At 41.2% G+C, this 22,854-nt stretch overlaps 1 protein-coding gene across 1 annotated transcript in view; it reads left to right on the top strand.

Annotated features, from left to right (window-relative positions):
- Nucleotides 1-22,854, top strand: part of LOC118789292 (contactin-associated protein-like 5) — a 59,125-nt gene that overhangs the window by 24,696 nt on the left and 11,575 nt on the right. The window contains exons 6-15 of the mRNA XM_036545635.1: nt 1,941-2,144; nt 2,416-2,600; nt 5,170-5,313; nt 9,292-9,556; nt 10,657-10,800; nt 11,643-11,814; nt 18,485-18,591; nt 19,124-19,243; nt 20,342-20,542; nt 22,444-22,600. Coding sequence (XP_036401528.1) covers nt 1,941-2,144; nt 2,416-2,600; nt 5,170-5,313; nt 9,292-9,556; nt 10,657-10,800; nt 11,643-11,814; nt 18,485-18,591; nt 19,124-19,243; nt 20,342-20,542; nt 22,444-22,600 — 1,699 coding nt within the window. The remainder of the gene's footprint in view (nt 1-1,940; nt 2,145-2,415; nt 2,601-5,169; nt 5,314-9,291; nt 9,557-10,656; nt 10,801-11,642; nt 11,815-18,484; nt 18,592-19,123; nt 19,244-20,341; nt 20,543-22,443; nt 22,601-22,854) is intronic.

Here is a 22,854-nt window from a genome sequence, read left to right as displayed (position 1 = left end):
TAGATGTGTTTCCTCTCAACCCTGCTGCTCTCCAAAATTCACCAGAAAACCACAGGTTGCTTTTTTCTTTTTATACAGAACTATAGTACGTTCATGCCATTTTTATTAAACAAAGAAACAATATAAGCCCATCAGGGAACTTGATTTTTTTTTCCCCATTTAGAGTTTGGCTGCCATGTATTTGGCAGGAAGGGAAATATGGCGACACTGACACACTGCCCAAACTTGATTAAGTCATCTCAGGACTAACTTCAGTTTCCCTAAGGGGGGCTAGGGATAAAGGCCTGGTCAGCTCAAAGTCAGATTCTGCCAAGTTAATGTTGAATAAATCAATGCAAGTAGCAGGGCACCTCTCATCAATGTTCATAAGCAGTGCTAAATGAATCAGCCAGTGAATTATGGCTCTGCATCGACATTTATAATTATCCTTTTGTGAACACATTCATTATGCAAGACAGCTTCATGCATTCGCGCCATGATCTCTGTGTTAATGCCAGCCGAAATTTGTGCTTTCCTATTAAAAAAATGCGTGGGAATCACCTCATTTCAAATTGCTGTTAAAGGCCGCACTGAATGCTCAAAGGACACCATTCTAGGTGAACCACAGAAGACAGGATCCAGCTCTGAAGTCTAACCAGCTAGTTAAAATTGACTTAATATAATGCTGTAGCATAACTTCAGTGAGGGCATCACAGGGACACAATGCAATGATTAAATTAAATCAATAAGAATAGGACTACTATACCATGTGAAGCACAAATCACGTTGGGTGAACGTATTTAAACATAATAAATATTTAAACTATTTTGGTTAGCAAACAGATGTTCTAATGCAGCTTGCACTGTACTGAAGAAACAGAAGAAAGTAATAACAATTGGTACAAACCAGTGGTAAAAAATGCTTCTGCTATGGAATTCCATTTAAAGTGACTGAGAGCAGCCCTCTGAAAAAAAGGCCATGTGTCTAGCAACAGCAGACAGTGGGAGTGATGAACTGGTGTAGGATTTCCCAGGATGAGGGTGTGCCCAACTGTAAAGGGTTGCGCCGATTTCGACGACATGGCTAATCATTGTTGGCGGGATGGCCTTAAGGGACAGCCATGATGTTGAGTTGGTACACTGGTAGGATGCAGGAGAGAGCATCGATGTGTGTGCAACTGGTTGTATTTTAGAATAAGGTTGACTACCTGAGTGTATTTACCCAGATACGGCATGGCAAAGTGTGTGTGTGTGTGTGTGTGTGTGTGTGTGTGTGTGCGCGCATTTGTGCAGGACAAGAAATAGAGATACAGCATGTATATGTGAGAATATACTCCTCTAGTTTTTTGAAATATAGCTTGAGCACACTTTGACAGCTTTTGCAAACATGTCAACCTTCCTGTATTTGCCAGAACATTTATTCCCTAATCTCACTTTAGCTCAGCAGGAAAACAGGTGTGCATCCAAGATTGTTGTATTAACAGTAATCCTTTAACTGGCAGAATTCATCAGCAAACGGAATTTGGTTGAACCCCATAAATACTTTTTGACATGTGTTGTGTTTACTTTCCTGTTCACCTGTTCTTCTCCATGAAGAGAAATAGAGGCAGGTTCAGATTTGTTAAGGTAGGTATGGTAAAGTGATACGAGTTACCTTAGGTACATTCAAAAGGTAGGAGAAACCAGAGTATTGCACATTAATTATTTCATTTGGGTTTTGCAGCCACACGTTCTTCCTTAATCTTGTGGCCATCATTCAAACCCAGGCCATGATACATTCATTCATGAATGTGTAACCCCCAGCCTATACACCTGCATTGTGTCATGCATAGCTAGAGATGGAGCTCATTTGTCCATATATACTCAGCTGGTTACGTTCAATGGTTTCCTTCATTCATGCTGAAAATTTAAAATTATTGTATTCATATGCATGCCCTTCATGCGTTTGTGTCGTGTGTACAGAGTCAGACGTGGCAGACTTTGACGGCAGAAGCTCTCTGTTGTACCGGTTTAACCAGAAGTCCATGAGCACGGTAAAGGATGTGATCTCCCTCAAGTTCAGAAGCCAGCAGGGGGAGGGGGTGCTGGTGCATGGAGAGGGCCAGAGAGGCGATTACATCACCCTGGAGCTGCACCGGGGCAGGCTGGCCCTGCACCTCAACCTTGGTGAGCCAGGGGTTAAGGATCAGGGGTCAAAGGTCAATAATTTTGTGGAGGAGAGAGTGCAAAACTGAACTGAATGACCAGGCTGTGTCTTCTGATGAGATGTTAAGAGAATCTCTTGCTGCACAGCATGTGTGTGTCACTGCATGTGTGCATTACTGGCTGTGTGTAACCCTGTTATCCCAATAACATTGCCTCCGTTCTGCTCCACACCCCCCTTCTCTCTGTCTCTCTCCCTCTCCTGTGTCCTCCTTCTGTACCCCATTCCCTCCAGATGATGCCAAGCTCCGCTCCAGCAGCAGTCATGTGCCGGTGACCCTAGGAAGCTTGCTGGATGACCAGCACTGGCATTCTGTCCTCATTGAGCGTTTCAACAAACTGGTGAACTTCACCGTGGACAAACACACTCAGCACTTTCGCATTAAGGGCGATGGAGACTCTTTGGAGGTGGACTATGAGGTGTGTCTTACAGCCCCAACCCCACTGCCTGCTGTCTTTTTCTATCAACCCCTCATACACATATCTGCTATGCGTTCAAGCATCTGTGAGCTACAGAAGCAGGGGGCTGACTGCATTTCCAAATGGCAGTGTGGGGGTCTGGTCAAGAGACCAGGGGAAGAACTCTACCATCTTGGTTTTAAACGATTCATTCACTCCCTGTAAGTGCGCTGCTGTGTATCCCCTCAATATGATAAGTAATAGACTGCATTCAGGGGGAATGGAAAAATATTTTGATATTCCTTACTTATCCAAAATATTCTATCAACTGCAGTGTGTCACCATGAAAAATGGTTAAGCAGTTAGCAGATGTATTGTTGGTTTGTTTGATGTGTCCTCCAGATGGAAGATTTGTTTTGCTCCAGATCAAGTTCTTATATGAGCCAGACTTAAAAAGACATTGAAAGTTTTTGTTACAAAAGAAAAAAAAAACAGATTATAAGCAGAATGTGTGTCTTAACACTGAATTGACTTTCTCAGAGAAAGAAAGACAGAAACAGAATTGACAGCATTTTTATTCTCTGTAAGCTCTAGAGCTTCAGAGCTGAGATTCAGACCTGATTGTTGCAGGGCTGTTTCCCACTCATATAAACCATCTCACCATTCAGTGTGAAAATGGAGCTAAATGACAAATTGGCCATGTAATGTGAGGTGATGAGACAACATGTTCAGCTCTTTGCAGCGAATCAAATCGATTTGTCCTCTACAATGAAATCATTGTATTATTACTAATATAAAGAATATTTTAATAAGTAGACAAGGGTGTTTTTTTTTTCACAAGCTGTGACGTAATCATACATTCATTCGTACAGTTTATTGCATTCATGCATTCAGTAACGTAATGATAGTCACTCATTCTTTTTCCCCATTTCTTTTTTTTTTTTTTTTTTTAAATTCATAGTCCCAGGTTTACATCCCTGTTTGTGACTAGAAAAAAAATAAAGCACTTAAAGCATGGTTACACTGTAGAATAGACAAGGGTTGGTGCTCACGTCGTCATATATAGCATGATTTTCTCATCCATTTCCATCATTTACTTTATGTAACATTTTAATCAAAAATTGTGTGCAAAAAACAATTGCGTTAACAGAACCAACATGTCGCAATCTTGCTGCTTATGAAAATGCATAGCAGATAAAATGTCTGACTCTCCTCACATTTCATCAAGATTAAGTGGATGTGAACATAGATGTGTGGATATGAATTTGCTTTAAAAATAATATATAGAAATATATCATAATATACCACCAGAATATTTAATGTACAATAATTCTAAAACTTGAAATTGTTTATATTTTGACTCTTTTCAATGAAATCAAAACACATTAGCCATGACATGTCTACAGCTGTAATATTTTTAGAATTACCATCAAAGTGTGCTGGACAGAGAAGATAGTTCCCTGGAGAACCATTAGGGGGAAAACTGATTATTCCCTGAGCAATTGTGATCGAGAGAAACTCTTGGTAAATAGTGTAATAGAAGCAAATGAAATGTATTTTTAAATAAATATAATCACCGTTCCCTACTTTGTTTCAGACGCATTTCCCTTTGGAAATAAAGAAATTTCACTAGCACAGAGGGCATTAATTTGATTTTTGTAATAGGGATCTCAGAATACACACCCGTCTCTTCGGTGAATTACAACAATGACTTTGTTTAAATAAGCATTAAACTGTATGGATGTTGACCAGGGGGATTAATGACTGGTCTAGTTACATTTGAGATACAACTGAGGAAAGAAAAGCACTGAGGAATTTGCAAAGAGTTTATTGTTCATTCAAAAACTAATCAAAATCATCCCGTCAGCAGCAACACTGTCTAAAAAATCAAGACATCTAGACCACTCTTTGGAAAAAATCTGCCAGCTTCAATATCCAAAATGAATCGTCGTTTAATACCAGTATCAAAATATCAGGATCAAACTAATTCATGCTTGAGTTTGAGATTTGACCATATCTCACAAATCGTTCAACAGATATGGAAAACATTTCAAAGGAAGCGATATTGCACACATTTAGTAATATTCTGGGTGAGCAGTCTGCAGCATATGGCAGATGTAGTAGCATGCAAGTATTTTTTTTTTAATTCATTGAATTGAATTTGAGTTTATCCCCTGAATTGACTGATTTGAAATGGAATTAACCCCAAGTACGAAATCTATTTGATCATTCAATCTCTTAATTTTCCTCAAATTAAATGTCACATTTTAATAAGAGCAGCATTGTATTTTATAAATGATTAAGAATTTATGACAATTGAGGGAATGCAAAGAAGCAGTTATTTTTGATTACTTTATTCCTATTATAACAGGGAGTAAAAATTAACTCTTACTTAAAATGTATCAAGGGAATGGATATATTTGGAGGCAACCTTAAATTTAGTTTGCAGGTTTGCTCCTACTCTGGTTTTGTCCATGACTGTTTTTCTTGCCTCTTTTGAAAGTTTCCATAACTGATCTTCTCAGAATGACATGGAGTTACAATGTATAATCATTCTTTGTGTCTGTTATCTTTTGTTTCCTTCACAAAGCTCAGCTTCGGGGGCATTCCGCTGCCAGGCAAACCAGGGACCTTCCTGAGGAAGAACTTCCACGGCTGCATGGAGAACCTCTATTACAATGGCGTCAACATCATCGACCTGGCCAAGAGACGCAAGCCCCAGATCTACAGCGTGGTAGGACTTCCCCTTCGGGCGCCTTACTGGAGCGATCAATGGAGCAACACACACTAGCGAGGAGCAGCAGGCACACAGTGAGCAGGGCCTGAGTGAGATTACATTAGTGTGGCCTTCTCAGCATTTGTAGTGAAAATTACATTGTGTGACATGCTTAGCCAGCAACCTTACCCAGAATGACTTGTATCGCTCTCATATTAAAAATAACATGCTACCACGTGGCAGCAAGATTACTTTTCAAACCACTGCACCACACTGCTGCCCTAAATGCATATGTTATGTATACAGTAGTGATATAAAGAGTCAGCTGTGCCGGCGACCCATCAAAGAGGAACGTACAGTAAGCCTGAACTGGAAGGAGGGGAGGCATACACATAATAAAGCCCAGTCCGTTATATAAATGGAAGAATGGTCCTGTAGGCCTCACCTTTGAGGATACTAGTAAGAGGAGAGTGTTTTAAGAGCTTGCAGATGAAATGAGCAGGTGGGATATCATTTGGCAGGGGAGGGAAAAGCATAAGAATCCTCTTTGTGTTCACATAGCGTAGGGATGCACTTTTGCCATTCAATGTCCCCTGTCCTTGCATGGAGAGGGATTTATTTAATACAATACTCCAGCAAAGACATCAGTTCTGTGCATAGGGCTTAGGCAAGCACTTTAAGAGAGCATCTAACCCTGGGAAACAGAAGAGGCTAAAGCAAACTTGGCGTGATTTCCATGCGACAGAACTCAAGGGAGCCAAAATTTTTTAAAGTGTTTCAGTCATCCTCTGATCCTCTTTAATCCATCGAGGAGCTAAACTTTGCTGAGAGTTTTTTTTTGGTGCACTGTGGGCAAAAATCTGGAAATAAAAGGACCTTACAGGCTATACTTCCTTTGTTCCCTCCTATGAAAAAAAAAAACCAATAAAAATAAAGAAGAAGAGTACAGCATATAATTTTTCAACAGTGTTGCATTACAGAATGTCTAATATTTAAAACACAGGTAATTAAATAGGCCCTTCAGGAGGCAATTTTTGTGGAGGCAGGCAATTCACACAGTATCAGGAAGGTTAAATCAGATTTCTCCAGGATAAAACCCAATAGGGACTTATTCCTTATTGTGCTAAACAGTAATATAAACATTTTTTAAAATTATTAATTTTAAATGTGTGCATCCATAATGAAGTTACTTCTGTAACTATTCATCTGCGTAAAATGTATGTTTATTTTATGGGTGCATGTCAAACAATCCAAACCTTCAAAAGCTTTTAAGGATTTTCTTAAACAAAATAATCAAAGATTTAATGCAAATTTAATTTCCATTATAGTTGTCATGCACAGTTGCGAGGTGATATACAGTATGTGATCTTGCTGGCAGGCAGTACAGCTCACAAGTTGTGTACTGAATTCTGCAGCTTTGCATTTAGCAACAGAAGCCCAGTCATCGTGTGTTTCTGTTCCCTGCTGGTGTGGGTTCACGGCCCCACCTTGTTGTCAGCGGGTGGTGCGTTTTCAATGCAATACAGTGCACTCCAACAGCAGCCGTATGAATCATGTCACTGAGTCCCAGGAATTCACACCTTCACAACCTTCACACATCCATTAGTAACATCAGAGCAGCCGAGTGGATGTGTGTAAGGCCAAGCTCTATAGACCGGATCTCAGCGACAGCATTTGAAACCCCTCATGAACTGTAGTGTTTAAAGATAACACCGGTTCGTAATATTCTTTTCTCTTAATTGCTGTAAGATCCTGCCTCACGCCTCTCGCAGCCTTGGGAGAATATTAGTGCTGCTACCATCAGTTCTCACGCCATCGCACACTCTGTGTGATTTAATGATAGCCTCTCAGGAAGTACTTTAGTGTCCAATTAGCAGGCGGCAGGGAAGTGCCACGCTGTACCACGATGTCTGTCTCCTCAGTGCTGGGAACAGGAATATCTGGTAGGCAAACATGCTGGAGCAGTGAACATAGGGGACCCGGGGAACAGGAATCCCACTGAGTGAGAGATTGGTATTCTCTCACACGCTGCCAGTTCCGAACGTGCCCGTTGCATGCGAAGGAATCCTACTCCGATTAATGTAGCACAGGCTAATTTTGGTCTTTTTCCCCTGATTATGAGGGGATATTTGGATTATGACGCTGGCCGAAGATCTAAATGCCCACATGCTCATCATCAAGAGTACATCTTACACAATTGCAGGATTAATATTAATGACAAGAGTCTGCATGAGCAGTGTTTTGAAGCAGTTTCTCAGGTACATTTCACACTGCACGTTCTTTTGATCAGTTTTCTCTTTTCACTTGAAATTCTGACAATTCAGTCCTATCAAAAGGGAATACTAAATATTCTTTTCTGCTTAATGTATACATTTGTGGCTGGCATTGGAAAATGAACTCAAATGCTGTCTGAGCTGAGACATGGTCAGTCGCAGAAAATTGAAGTCCAGCCTTCTCTGAAATGTTGTATTTGTTTAACCTGTCTGTTCGCTTTATGTGTTACAGGTTATTATTATGTAACAGTGAAAATGAAAAAGTGATAAGAGCACAAGAGCACAAAACATGTTTTGTATGACTAGTTTTTCGCCAAAATTTATTAAATGTTTTATAGCTCTGAAATGTATGTATGGTGCAATATAATTGTGTATATATTCTAAACCCATTTTCATAACTAATCACAAAAATCAGACATATAGGGTGGTTGAGGGGAGTTGATCCTGCACCTTATTTTAAAGTGCTTTGAGATCCATGAAACTCACTGTGTAAATTTAATATGCCATAATTTATTTGTTAAGGCCATTATAATGACAAAGATTATCATTAGTATTATTGCATCACAATAACAAGAGGAAATCTCAATCTGCTGTTTGTTGAAGCTTAAATAATGAAAGTCTCATTGGAGAAAGGGTTGAAAATCAAATGAACTCGTTTTCACATATGGCACGCAGGGATCATCTTTGGTCGGCATTTTTGAAGGTGTACCCAAAGGAGTGCAGTTCTATCATTAAAAGCATTCATCACCTAAATCGCCACTCTCACATTATTACACCCTATGGCCTGTATAAAGATGAGCAGACCCTGTGATCAGACAGCCTGCAACCAATATAACTGATCACTGGAGAGAACACCTCCTTCAAAAACTCTTATAAATATCATTTTTCTGATGAGCAAGTGATTCACTTGTGTTCATACTGTATGACTCTATGGGGAAGCAGGAGTGTGGAGGAGGGTCCCCTATATCTATATGTGTAACACAAAGATCAATGTGATGCCCACATCTCAGTCCAGTATTTTGGTATTGAACAGGACCGCTCTCTAAAAGGTGGATCAGGTGTGACTGGATCATTTCCCCTGCCCTCCTTGGCAGGCTCGGCACCAGAAGAAAATACAAAGGGGTGCAACTGCAATCCACAGGGGTGCACAAAAAGTCAAATACTATGTATCTCTTGGGATATAAGGAGACAACTGGGGGTACACTGAGGTCCATCTGGGGGTGTAATGCACCCCTAAGCACCCCCATAACACCAGGCCTGCTCCCTGAGGACCTGCCTGTAGATTTACTGCTGACCTGAGAAGAGACAGCAGGGGTTTATTCATTAGCCATACACTTTAATATCTCAGTGCTTCCTAACATTTTCAGCCTGTCTTTTTTTCAACCTCTTAGGTAACAGCACCTTATCAGAACTATACCTTTTCTTTAGCTCACTGCGTTCACCAAGATAGAATACAGCCAGGCAAAATACAAATCATGGGCAATTTCATCCTAATTGCATATTACAGTGACACATCTTAAATTATTTGTTAAAAAGTGAGAAGAGTAGAACATGTTTGTAATTAATGTAATGTAAATGCACAGTATCCCAACTTTCACTGGTACAGTCTGTCTGTACTAATGTCTCTGTACTTATGAGTCTGATCTGGTGAGCTCATCCCGATATGTCTATTCTAATGTGTCAGCTCTGATGCATCTGTTCTGATGACTTCTCTCATCTCCAGGGCAATGTGACCTTTTCCTGCTCGGAGCCTCAGCTGGTGGCAACCACCTTCCTGAGCTCCAGCTCCAGCTTCCTGATGCTCCCGGCACAGCTGGCAGTGGACGGTCTCTCTGTACGCTTCCAGTTTCGCACCTGGAACCGGGATGGACTGCTGCTGTCCACCCAGCTGGACCAGGACCCGGAACGTCTGGTTCTGCAAATCAGAGAGGGACGACTCCATCTCACACATCACAGATCAGCCCTGCAGAAATCCGAGATCTCTACGGGTGAGGGATGAGACACCTCCATAATCCTCAAACACAAATACAATGCAACATAACCCCAGCTAATATTACTGCATCTGAGCACTATAACCTCCAGCACTGCTCAGCTAATGTTGCTGGATCTGACCACTAATATCTAACAGTGTAGCATTTCTTGCAGACAGCAAAAAAAAAAAAAAAAAGGTATGGTAGTTCAGAAATGCAAATGTATGTCTTTGAGGATAGAACTGATGGATTATGATAATCAATTTCCTTTTTTTTTCAACCCCTCTCACTGAATAGTTTATCTTTAACAGAGAAAGGTGAAGATTTGATTTGTGTTAGAGATGGGAAGAACAGTATTCCATTGAGCTATGCTGAATGAGGGGCTTCATCTGCCAATATGGGCAGAGACATCAGTCAAACATCAAATTAAGTGATATAAGATAGAACAGCTGTGTGTCTCACTCTGAGAATGCAGATGTTCAATCATAGGATACCTGAGTGAGAATTTCAGGCGTGAATAAAGCAAACCGTTCTTTTTAGATCATGTTTGTGCATGTGTATAACACACACACAGAATAATATTGGTTACATATCTGAGTGAAGTAGCTGTGTGGTTTTGGTTTAATGCAAGAATTTCACACAGTACAGAGGGATTTTTTTTTTTTACCTGGCTGGGTGAGATAATGTATTTTTAGACAGTTTCGATGGCAGATCCCAGACTGACAGCAGATGGTGGGGACGGAAGGGACGATAGACGCGCTGCCGAAACACACAGCATGGGCTGGGTTCACTTTCATCGCCCCATTTAATCAAACCTGAGATCCACCTCTAAATCAAAGATTACTGCCCCACTGTTTATGGTGAGGTGCATTTGAGGTGGAGCTAGCAGGCAAATAAGGGAATCCTCTGTTCAGAATGCATTTGTGATTTTTTTAATCCATTGTCAGTCTGAAGAGTCCTTGAAAGAAAATGATTCAAAGATTTTCCATAATACTCTCCACACAAAGAGTTGAGTGTATGTCTATGGTTCCAACACTTACCAGTTCCATAACCTTCCATTCAAAATCCATTTTGCTGCCTGGGCTTGACAGCAGCTCTTGCTGCATTTTGTTCCACAGGCCACAGTTTGAATGACGGCTTGTGGCACACGGTCAGTCTCAGTACGAGGGGTCAGCATGTCTCTCTGACTGTGGACAATGAGCGGGCATCAGTCATGGAACTGGACGACCACATTGATTCTGGCGACAGCTTCTTCTTTGGAGGTAGGTCCACATGCCCAGCCTACAGACTGACGACAATGGACAGAGTTTACCCCTTTGTCATTTGTGGCACATAATCTTATGAAATATCCAGCATACTAGAGCAAAATCTAGAGATGTTTATACTGAAGTTGGCAACATTGCACAGTTCTTAAAGCTTGTGATCAATGAATCGATAATTCTGGAATTATGAGACTTCTGCTTCAGCTCCTGTCCTTGCCATATTCTGACTGCCCATCCCCACCCTATCCACCCCATACAACACCCACCCCACCCCTCCCCTTCCCCCCACTACCCATGGACTCTAGCAGGTCTCTTCAAGATGTATATAGCCAGGTATCCTGTAATTCCCCAATGACAAATTAATAAGACCCTATTTCCTCCCCTACCTTAATGTGAGAATGGATAGCTTGATAAAAGGAGGATTTGTACACTAAGAAAGAGAGGTAGATGAAAGGTTATTGAATAGATCAAGGGCACTGAGGTGAAATTCTCTTATTAAATCTGTGGACAGCTTCAATGTTGCTTTCATGTAAACTCTAAATACTGTAGGTTCAGATTTGCTTTGCCCATTGCAAATATGTTTTGCCCATTGGGCTGCAAGAGATTGAATTCACGCTGCAGGCAAAAAACAGAATATGTTCTAAGGCTGATCACTATAGCTCTAAATTCCCAGAATTCATCCTTTGAATCTATATTCTGATGTTTAACTTAAAAGAATTGCTCTAAGTTGTTATTAGACACTTGTACAACGTTTGAGTAGAGTCTGATTTAAGTTCTTGGCAGCTGTTTTCTTTGAAACACATTCCTTAGTGAAAAAGTCAAACATGTTTGTGTCACTTCAGGTTGCCCCGTGACCCCAAACAACCCAGGCTGCAAGAACCCAACTTTGGCCTTTCAGGGGTGTATGCGTCAGATTGTCATCAATGGACAGCCCATGAATTTGTTCCACGTGCAGCAAGGGCTGCTGGGAAACTACAGCCAACTTCAAATTGATGCCTGTGGTATCCGTGATAGGTAAGGCACCAGAGGAGTTCGCCTCAATATGGTGCAGAGTAGATGGCTGCGTTTCTGAATCAACTGAATGGTTGAGTTATGCTCAAAATGTTGGTAGACCAAGAAACCAAATTGTGGTCTGTCTCTTAAGACGTAGTGCTATTAGCAGAAGAGTCTGTTCTCCAATGGTTCCCTGATTACAAGACAGCATACTGACACCACCGATATGGAGATAATTACTTGGCTAAAACAGATTAAATTATTTATTTTTATTAAGAATTCTGATTCCATAATGATTATTATGCAAATACTGGATTCCCTTGCTACAGTATAATTGTATTATGATTTATTCATATGATTTATTTCATTCTCCACTTCTTGACCTAACCATTACATTGTTTGGGCTATATTGTAGCAATCTACATCCTCCATAAGATTCATGTGTGCTGTGTAAAGATGGTATGAGAGTGAATGAATGAGTGAGTGAGTGAGTGAGTGAGTGAGTGAGTGAGTGTGCGTGCGTGCGTGTTCAAGGCCTGTTTTTTTTTTTTTTTTTTTAACTAAGAAACATCATGCAGACCTACACAAAAAGCACAAAGCGCAGCAGGTGCCACCAAACCCGAGGAAGAAGGGTGCTGGTGTGGTTTCCATGAAAGGCTTCAGCACACAGTCTGCAGGGCAGTGCTGCCTTCTGTTTGCAGCATTTCAGAAAATGGATTGACTGACAGGTGAAAGGTTGACTGACAGGAACGTCCAATTAACACGACAGGAAACCTGTTAATGTTACAGTGGCTAAAGGGCTGCTAATGAGCTGGGTTCTGCATCCTGTCTGTAATTATTAGTGTCTCTGTTGGGATCCTGTGGGTAATTGACTGCTGAGAAGAGCTGTGAGAAAGTCAACAGCTACCCACAATGCCCCTGTGCCCAGGTCACACCATAGGTGATGGAGAGAGAGCAAGAGGAGAAGAGAACTCATTTCCAAACTCATCTCCTTGCAATTTTCCCTAAGAAAACCTTTTTTCATTCTGAATCCGACACTATATGTTCATCAGGATCGTCAGTTGTTATAGCTAAAAAAAAAAAGTCAGATAATGTATTTCTCATGAAAGTGACACAGACTGAACTAAATAAATGAAATCAGTGTACTCCATCATTCCAATTAAATAATATTTTTAGCAATCAATTTGTATTTTGACAGTGTTACATATTTTCATTGGACCATGGTTTATGAAGCCGAATACCGTAATAAAGGACTAGATTGACAGATCAGCATTTTACTACATGTATTCTTGTTGTCTTGCTTTTATTAATTGAAGCAGCTGAAAAATTAAGAACCTAAGTGGAAAATTTATTGGGCATTTTTTTGTAAATGTGGTGTTCATGTTTTGGAATGCTTCAATTAAGCAATACCTATTTTCCCCACCAACAGTATACTAACACATCACCAATGCCTGCTCTATTATTATTATTATTATTATTATTATTATTATTATTATTATTATTATTATTATTATTATTACTATTATTATTACTACTACAATACCGTAGTTTTCACAGTAGTGTAGTGCAGTTCAATGGATGTAATAAGACAGATGTTTTGATATGCTGAACTCTATTGCAGTCACTGAGGACAAGGTGCATTGGGACTGAGAGGAAAAAAGGCACAGACGGGACACTTCTAGTACATCCTCCAATATCCTTTCCTCCTCCTTCCTCCCTCTCATATGTACCTGCCCACCCTCCCTTCCCTTTTCTCTTCCCATCCTGCGATGTACCCACCCACACTCCCCCTTCCCCTTCCCTGACCTCTTCCTTTTCCCCGTCCCAGAGGGCCTAATGAGGAGGAAATGGAGCATGACTTCCAGACCACTTCCTGCCAATGACAGCAGACCACGGTGGCACAGCTGGTATTCTGTCCGATACCCAAACCTGGCAGCTGGGTAACAGGAGGGAATTTACCCTTGAGTAAAGCGCTTAACCTGGATTGCTACAGTAAATATCCAGCTGCATAAACAGATAAAATTCTATATATAAGCTATACAACTTGTCCTGGATGTGTAAATGCTAATCAAATAAACATTATTGTTTCAAAAGATAAAGTACAATGAGATTAAAAGCTGCAGGAAGTTTCCAAGACATCACAAGTATTTCTGTATCTGCTATGGGAACATAAAACTAAAGGAGCTCAGGTTGGATATATCCCTGGAGTAATGTGCAATATTCAAAGTCCCTGCTTCCTGTACTCAGACACGGTGAAATGACATTAGTACCTGGTGTAACCACAATACCCCTGTGTCCTATACCCCTATGTGCAGACATATTGCTTAGTCATGTTATACCTGCTTTCCAGCTACCTGCTTTTTCCCCAGCATTTGGTCTATTTCAGTTTCTTCCTGTAATCATTCTCCCATTGTCATACAATTTTAAAATATTTCTTTTTTTTTCTGACATAGCATAATTTACTTGGGTAGGCATGCATCAGCACAATTAGAGGTGTCAATCAGTAATGCTGGGTTCTGCTTGAGGGTGCTGTAATTATAGTTTGCAGAAAAAAATAAGCCAGTAGGGCAGTCACTGCCGTCTCGCTCCAAGTTTGGCTTTTAATTGATGACGGGCCTCCGTGAACACGGTCGGGCCTCTCCATCACAGGCTCCTGCCGTTAAATCATTCATGACCAGCTGGCATCGGGCTGGCATCAGCCTGGCTCCAGGCATGCTGAGTTTGACAGTTTCAGAGCCGGCAGTATCAACTTGGGCAGCGGCCTGAAGGCAGAGCGCTCGCTGCCAGACAGCCTCACCTCTCTCTGCTCCTCATGGGGGTCTGTGGATCCCCTGGATGTCTGGTTGATGTGGGAAGTGATCAGGGAGGAGGCTCGCTCCTGGGCTCTCACGCTCTCCAAAATCACGCTCCCAAATCTTTACACCCTCAGCTTAGCACAGGCACAGGCATGTTGTGATAATGTCAAAGGATATTAAGGAACCCGAGACCCCTTCAGCAAGTAAAGTGGGGGGCGGGATATGGGGTTAGATTACATTAAGACTCGAGTGTTGCACCAGATTGTATATACAGTAAAGGGTGTACTGCTGTGAGCATTAGACAGAGAGCAGACTGCTCTAACATGAGAGTGAATGGTCATTTAGAGCAGCCTAGCTGGTCATAAATTTATAGCAATTACAAGGAAATTTGATGGAAATTACAACAGCTTTCATTTGTTTCCTATAATGTGAGTCCAAGTTGCTGGTCATGTGGTATACTCTTGCATCAGGGATTAAGCACAGTGCCAACTCATTCCTTTCCTCCCACAGCCAGCTTTTCAGAGAATACAAATGAGCTAATAAAATGATCACTATCTCCGTCAAATTTCAGGACTCCATACCCATCTGAGTCTGGGCATATAAATTCAAGTTTCTTGTGCTTTACTTTGGCAATTTTGCTTTAAGCATGACAATGCGATGGGATTGCTTTGCTGCAGCTTTCTTTTTGGAAAATCCATCATGTGCTTCGTGTTGAACACTTAACAGAGACCCCCATAAAGGTATGTACAGGGCCTTAGTCTTGTGACATGTGCTTAACATTGATTTAAGGCATTGATTTTCAGAGCCAGTCTGTGTAATGAGTGTGCACTTGGGAAAAGCTCCTGCTAGTTAATGTGCACAGAATCGCACAGGATGAGTGGGGTGCTCTAATGCAGAAGGGAAGTGTTTGCGAGATTGAAAAATTAAAACAAGACACTCATCCAGGGCATTCCTCCTCTTTTTAGGAGATGAAGAAATGAAAAGAGCAATGTTAATATGACCAGACATTTCGAAATGCAGAGAAATCGCTAAATACTTTGTAGGTGCTTCCACATTTAATTTACAGCCTTCATCATTTAGAGTTCAATTTCATGGAAAATAAAAAGCTTTTTTGTTAAGGGATTCTTGGCTTGTCCAACTCAATCACACTTTGCGCACGCAGTGGTTTTTTCTGTGTGTCTACTGAAAGTTCACGATCCAGTTTATTCCGAAGACACGTTTCCGCCAGCTGGTTACTGTGATTTTATGGTCCACAAGAGCCCTTCTCTGCGCCTGAATAAAAATAGCTCTGCAGTAATTAAACCATTTTCTGAAACATTATCTGCACCGTGGTTGAATCACTCTGCTGCAGTAAGTGGGACTGGAAACATCTAAGCTGTAAGTACAGTTCTCCATAAAAATAGATAGTGGGTCCTCTGAGATTTGACCCGCAGACAAAAGTAGCATGAAAATATATATGCATAGTTAAAAAGGTTGTAATTGCCAAATTTAAAGGGACTTGAAGGCAGCACTATTAATCAAAGTTTCTGCTGAAGCACCTCTGAGAAACGTGTGATCATTCGCACCCCTCTCCCCCCTTTCCCTATCAGTTCACCTACTTTTCCAGTGATTAACAATACTGTGAATAAAGACACTTGGCTGCCATGGCAAGCACTGAGAAAGGCATAGTCATACAGTAGCTCTTGCTTTCCAAGCATCGTGAGCCCATCCGTTACCATAGCAACTTGGATTTGTTTATCACTCCCTCTTTCTTTAATTTGGATTTCAGAACCTGTGCTGGAATAGTTCCATCACATTTGGGATCATCAGGCATGTAATTCTCAGACACAACAAAAAGGGAATAAAAGCATTCCCTTTTGTGTCTTGAACTCTTTGGCCTAGGACCATGTTCTACTTACAACTGAAAAAAAAATCAGGCAAAACTAAGCACAATTAGTGCCATCCACTCATTTGCCAACTGTTTCCTTTTAATCCATATTCAACAGCTTTTCAACAGCTCAGATGAGGTATGCATAAATTGGCATAATTTCTCAAAAACGGATTTGAGAAAAGCGGTTTTTCAGGATTAAACAATGCTATATCTAAATGGTGGCAGTGAGGGCACAGTCACTGACTGATATGCATATATTATCATCCAGGCACAAAAGGTCTCGTGCCCCAACCTGCATAGCTGAGGTTGTCATTTATTGTTTGTATTCATATTGTTTCGCATCAAAATTTATGTGAGCGTATCACGTATGAGACCAACAGCACTTCAAGGAATATAGGCCTTTGCGTTTGTTATTATCAGGTGCAGTAAAAGTAATGGATTTTCCTTTGAGCGCAGAATTACATCATAAAACATATTGGCTGGATACGCGGAGCAAAAAGGTGTCAGCACAAACCAATTTGACACGAGGGTCACATCTCACACTGAAAAATCGCCATTCGTTTTCAGAATGCATAAAAGTGAAATGCATTTTGTGTGCGGCGCAGTCACTCTTTTTGACACGTGGAACATCTATACAAAAGATGTTCTCTTATGTGCCGTTCATGTTCGTTGGAATTATACATTTTCTAAACTGAGCAGCCGCATCGTTTTTTTTTTTTTCACTCCGTCTCCTGGCTCTTGCCTTTTTAACGTCCGTTCACAAACTATTACCACATAGCATTGTTTACTCCTTTGTCACCCATAGTTCATGGGTGTGGCTAGCCATCCTCAACAGCTCACAGTAGGCAAGAGTTTGTGTTTGTTCTCCATGGCTCCCACAGTCTCATCATAAGACTTGTAAAATCAGATTAATTATCCCCTGCCACCAGCCTGCAGTTTAATTATATCAGACAGCAGGCTCTCCCCTCAACCTCAGAGGACATTAGTGGATTAGTGGAAAAAGGATGGCAACTCGACAGTAGTTTCACATAGCTGGCTACCAAACATTTTACTGCCCAATGAAGCCCCTACTCAGTATTGATTTTATTTATAGTTATTACTGTTCTGATGTTGTGGATGCCCATTTCATTACAGCATTTTCATTTTCATTCATTAGACTGTTCAGCCCATTCCTTTACCAGTTTACTCCTGCTGAATTTCAGTCTGTCCTTCCCTAGGAAAGATCTGAGATTAGTTTCCCCTTTGCATGTAAATGAAAAATGCAGGACTTCTACATAACTGTATTGCCATTTTCAAAACAGCAATGGAGTGCTTTAATGCCATAGCTGTGATTTGGTTTTCAAGCCAGAGTACCCACCAGCTTTTTCATCTAAAGGGTAAAAAAAAGTCATAACTGAAAGTGTTAAATATCAAAAAGACCCCCCCCAACAAAAACAAGATAACCTACATCAAACTACCATCCAAAATTCCCACTCTTTCATACTAGAGTGCTAGAGCCTACTAGAGTGCTAGAGCACACCTGTATTTAAAGTAAAACTAACGACCCTGATTACAGGTGTGGTGGAACCAATTAGCTCATTGAGCCTCCCTATATCGCATTCTCACATTGAAACTAAGCAACAGGAAGCCATACACATTTGCATCTGATTATCAGTTAGCATGTTGATGAATGTAGCTTTACTAAGGGATAGGGATCCCCAAAAAACACTTTTGTGTCCTATAACCTTTCAAATATGTCAAATAGCACAATTTTATCAAACATTTTCACAGGCACATTCTTTAAGCATGGATGAAAGCAAACTGCTTTCAAACATGTTAATTGATCCCTGTCCATGCCCTACCATTCCCAGTATGGTCACAAATCATAACTTTTCCCAGCATTGCTTGATCTAATTTGATAAATTTGAGTGATTGTGATTGTGATTGCCTCCAACCTCTGGTTTTGTTTTAAAAGTGAATTGGCGTTTGTTTTTGGAGGTTTTGCTGTTGCTCACCCTCCTGATATCTGGAGATGTTCTCTCCTCAGGTGTTTACCTAACTTCTGTGAACACGGCGGCCGCTGTTCGCAGTCCTGGAGTTCCTTCTACTGCGACTGTTCTGGCACAGGGTACACTGGGGCTACATGTCACAACTGTGAGTTAATCTGGACCTCCGTGTGTCATATTATATAAACCTGGCCCTGCCTGACCCTGATCCAGACTCCTCCAAACCCACACTCAGTCCTTCCATCATTCATCAATCAACTCATTCCCCTGATCAAACCCTTCCAGTGCCTCACCTTCTTGAGTATACACGCCCAACTGTGAAACCTGCACAAAATTGCCCTAATTAAAACCATCCCTAATATTGTGAGTGTACTCCAATCAAAATCCTGTCTACCCACTATATCTATTTATTCTGCCTAACAATTACTTCAAGCACTAATTTCCCAAACAGCATCAAAGTATTAAATTAGTCAGTTAACTACCTATTAACTGTCTTCTCTTTGCCTGTTTGACAGTGTCTCACTGTATCCTTTTAAAATAAGTCATGATTAATGACAAGTAATGTATTTATTCATTACCATCTAACAGTTGGAAGGAGCTATTAAAATAAAATGAGTAGCATGTGACATGAATATTTTAAATTCATATTTCCACTGTGCATCCTGTCCTTATTTCCTCAGCAATCTATGAGCCTTCCTGTGAGGCATACAGACAGACAGGAAGCTCCTCTGGCTTCTTCTCCATTGATCCAGACGGAAGCGGTCCTCTCGGCTCAACGTTGGTGTACTGCAACATGACAGGTGACCTTCATTTTCATTATGAGACACAATCTGATAGCTCTGCAAATGACACAATCCCTTTCACTATGCACAGCAGAGGGTCTACGTATACATTAGGCTCATTGCACTCATGCAGTTATCACAATCTTAATTAATCCCGGGTCTTTGCTCTGGATTTCAGCAAATACCATTTCCATATGTCCATGGCCATAGAATTGAGATGCAACCACTCTGGGCTCTTCTGCAAAACTGGGTGGCTTCGGGTACTCATGAGCCATTCTTTCAGACAACAATCCTGATTACCACACATGCATAAGCAAATGCATACATATTGTACACATACTCATAAGCATACACAAACACAAGTCACCCTCAGCAAATGGTAACGTAGGGCTCTTCTCGATCTGAGGAAATACCAGGCTTCCTGTATGACATTGCAGATGTCTCACCAAATTAATTTGACCAGGGCATTCCAATGTATAGAACATTACGGGGCTTCCCACCACTTGAACATCACCAGGGCATCCCACCGTGTAGGACAGCATGTAAAGAGGCATCACGGTTTCTCTGTACTGAGAGCAGAGAGAGGTAAATGGGCTGCAGTTCTCACTGTAAAGCTCAGTCGACTGTTTTATCAGAGAGGATTTTAACAAATCCTGGTGGGTTTACTCACAGTTGACTGAGACTGACCTCAATTAAAGAGACAATTGGAGATGTAAATTCCACTCGGTTGAGCAAACACTGTCTTAAATAACCACAGGTCTGAATAGATGTTTAAGCAGGGGTAAACACACAATCCCCATGTCTGCATTTTCATTTCTGGTTTTTTCTTTTTTCTTTTTTTTTTTTTTTTTTGAATGACCGTCAAGTAACCTAGGAGTGATGATATAAAAATTCTTTGAATTTCCACTTCAGTCCATTATTGTATTTTCCTTTATGCATAATATTAACCTCTAAAACATCTGTATTATGCATATCAGATATTGGCTAAGCTCTTTCAGATATGCCATGTGTTTTGTCTGCAAAGAACAGTGTGAACAGTGATCTCTCCCTTTTTTGTCTACAGAAGACAAAGTGTTGACTGCAATCTCTCACTTACTCCATCTGTTTTGTCTGCAGAAGATAAAGTATGGACTGTGGTGGCTCATAACAGCACAGAGTCAGTCAGTGTCCAAGGCTCCACATTGCAGAGACCCTATATCACGCGCTTCAACTACAGTGCCTCGCCCCAACAGCTGCGTGCCCTGGTGACCGGGTCTGAGCACTGTCAACAGGAAGTGATATATCGCTGCAGGAAGGCCCGCCTCTTCAACACTTGGGGTGAGTCCTGGCTGCTTGGCTCCCTCCCTGCCGTTGTTATTGGCTGGATGGAGACTGACTGACTCTTCCTTGGCAGTTTATCTCGCAAAGTGCCTGTCACACCTGGCAGATACAGTCTCCATTGGGCCCCTGGCTCAGTATGAAGCGAGCCTTCTCCTGTGTCCCTTTGATTTTAGCTGCCACCACAGTGTCTGCTCGTTGTCATAGTGCAAGCTGAGGAGGTCATCCTGTGGGTTCCTCTCCTCTCTCCTCTCATGGCGCCTAGGGAGGGGACGGCCTCCTACTCTTCCTCCAAATCTATGAAAAATTAATGCGCTCGAGACCCCTGTGTCACTGCACACAAACAAGTTGATCAACTGGTTACAAAAGAAAGTAAAAATATGCAAGTAATATGCAATATGAAATGTATATTAAAACATGGAATAGTTAGGAACTGTTTATTTTGTTTGATTTTCAAAATTTGTCAGAAGATAAATTCTTTCATGTGAAAAAGTAACAAATCTATATTTTGTTTAATATCTTGAAATAATGAAGCTCTTCTGAGAATTTTATTTTTTTTTTACAGAAAAAATGACTTTATCCCCTAGTCAGTCTTAAAGCCATTTTCAATATGCATGAGCTGTCTGAAGTGTGGAAGAGGAACAGAGTGTAAATACCCAACGGACGATACTGTATTTATTGTCGAGTTCTCATCTCACCTGACAGTAATGGAAAATTAACCAGTGAATTATTGAGAATCATGAAGGTGCCTGAAATTTAATGAAGAAATCATGATGTAAAACTTCAAATGAAGGTCAAACACTGAATCACATTTAAATGGAAATCAATATGTGCTGGTATCGGGTTCTGGTGCACCAGTACCCTGGCCCACACTCATAAACAGAACGCTTATTGGATTTTTCCATCATTTAATCTCCCTCTCCAGCTATAACATCATGATCTCCCTGCATCTTTCCCTGTGTAATATGAAAACCACCTCTTGCTGAAGTGAAATACACATTAGCTCCCTCACAGAAGCTTAGTGTAATGGACTGGGTGACATTGGAACTAGAAGTAAAAGTTGAAAATGAACACAAAATTACATCATTATTTCATACAATTAAAATGAACTAATAAAAATCCAGATGCTTTTTTTCTGTGTATTTTGCTTATGGAACGTATGGAAAATAAAGGACTGTATTTCAACTAACCGACATCCCAGTGTGCAGAGTGTGGTGTGAGAAACTGAAAGATGTTCCCTGCATTCCTGTTACGGTGCAGATATGGGATCATGTTGGGTTAAAGATTGCTGCAGCAGGAAGCTTAAGGGGGGGCATGAAAAAATCTGCCGTTGCAAACTGACAGATCCGGCAGTGAAATAATACAATGCCACTGGACGCCAACAGATGCCCAGAGCCCGTGTTTTGCCCATTCTGCAGTGACCCTGTGACAAACGATTAGGGCTCTGTAGGGGACGCCCCTGACCGAGCTCTGCAGACTGGGGATCAGAACTGAGTTCAACACTAAGGTCCGAAAAGCAAAAGTTGAACACCTCACCTTAAATAACCCACCAGTATTTGTTCCTGGCCCTTTATTGGGCTGTGATGCAGAAACCATCAAAAGTGTCTGAAAAGTAGCATTTACAAGGGCGGAGAGAGACAATGGCAGGTTGTGATTTTCTGTGATTGCTTACTATAAGGTCATAAATGTTTGTTAAATTGCACCCTTTCCACTGAAATTCTTTTTTATGGGAGCTTTCCTGGTGAGAATTCAATGTGCAAACCAGATGGAAACTAATTACTTCTTTCTTATATTAGAAATTCCTGTAGCTTCAGTCATTTTGAGCACCTGTTCAGCCTATTTTCCTGTCATGACATTTTGAGGAAATGTTTAGTGACTGTGGGGTGTTCGGGGTCTTGCAGACGGAACCCCCCTGTCCTGGTGGGTGGACAGGAGTGGGGAGAGGCGCACCTACTGGGGGGGGTCCCTGCCTGGGGTGCAGCAGTGTTCCTGCAGCCTAGAGGAGAACTGCATGGACATGAACTACTTCTGCAACTGTGATGCAGACAGAAACTCATGGTAATGGGACTGAGTCTCTCTGTTTCTCTGATGACCTGTCTGTCTGTCTGTCTGTTTGCCTCCCCGCCTGCCTGCCTGCCTACCTGCCATGTTTGTTTTCCTACCTGTCTACTTGCATATCATTCTGTCTCTATCTGTTTCTCTGCCTACCCGCCTGCCTGCCTGTCAGTCTGTATGTCTGTATGTCTGTCTGACTTCCTCTCTATCTGTGCATCTGGCTGAGCATCCTTCTGCAGTACCCATTTGCATATAAA

Source organism: Megalops cyprinoides, chromosome 14, assembly GCF_013368585.1.
Source record: "Megalops cyprinoides isolate fMegCyp1 chromosome 14, fMegCyp1.pri, whole genome shotgun sequence".
In the NCBI taxonomy this organism is placed as follows: Eukaryota; Metazoa; Chordata; class Actinopteri; order Elopiformes; family Megalopidae; genus Megalops; species Megalops cyprinoides.
Note: the sequence above shows the minus strand (reverse complement) of the source record. Positions and strands in the feature narration are given on the sequence as shown.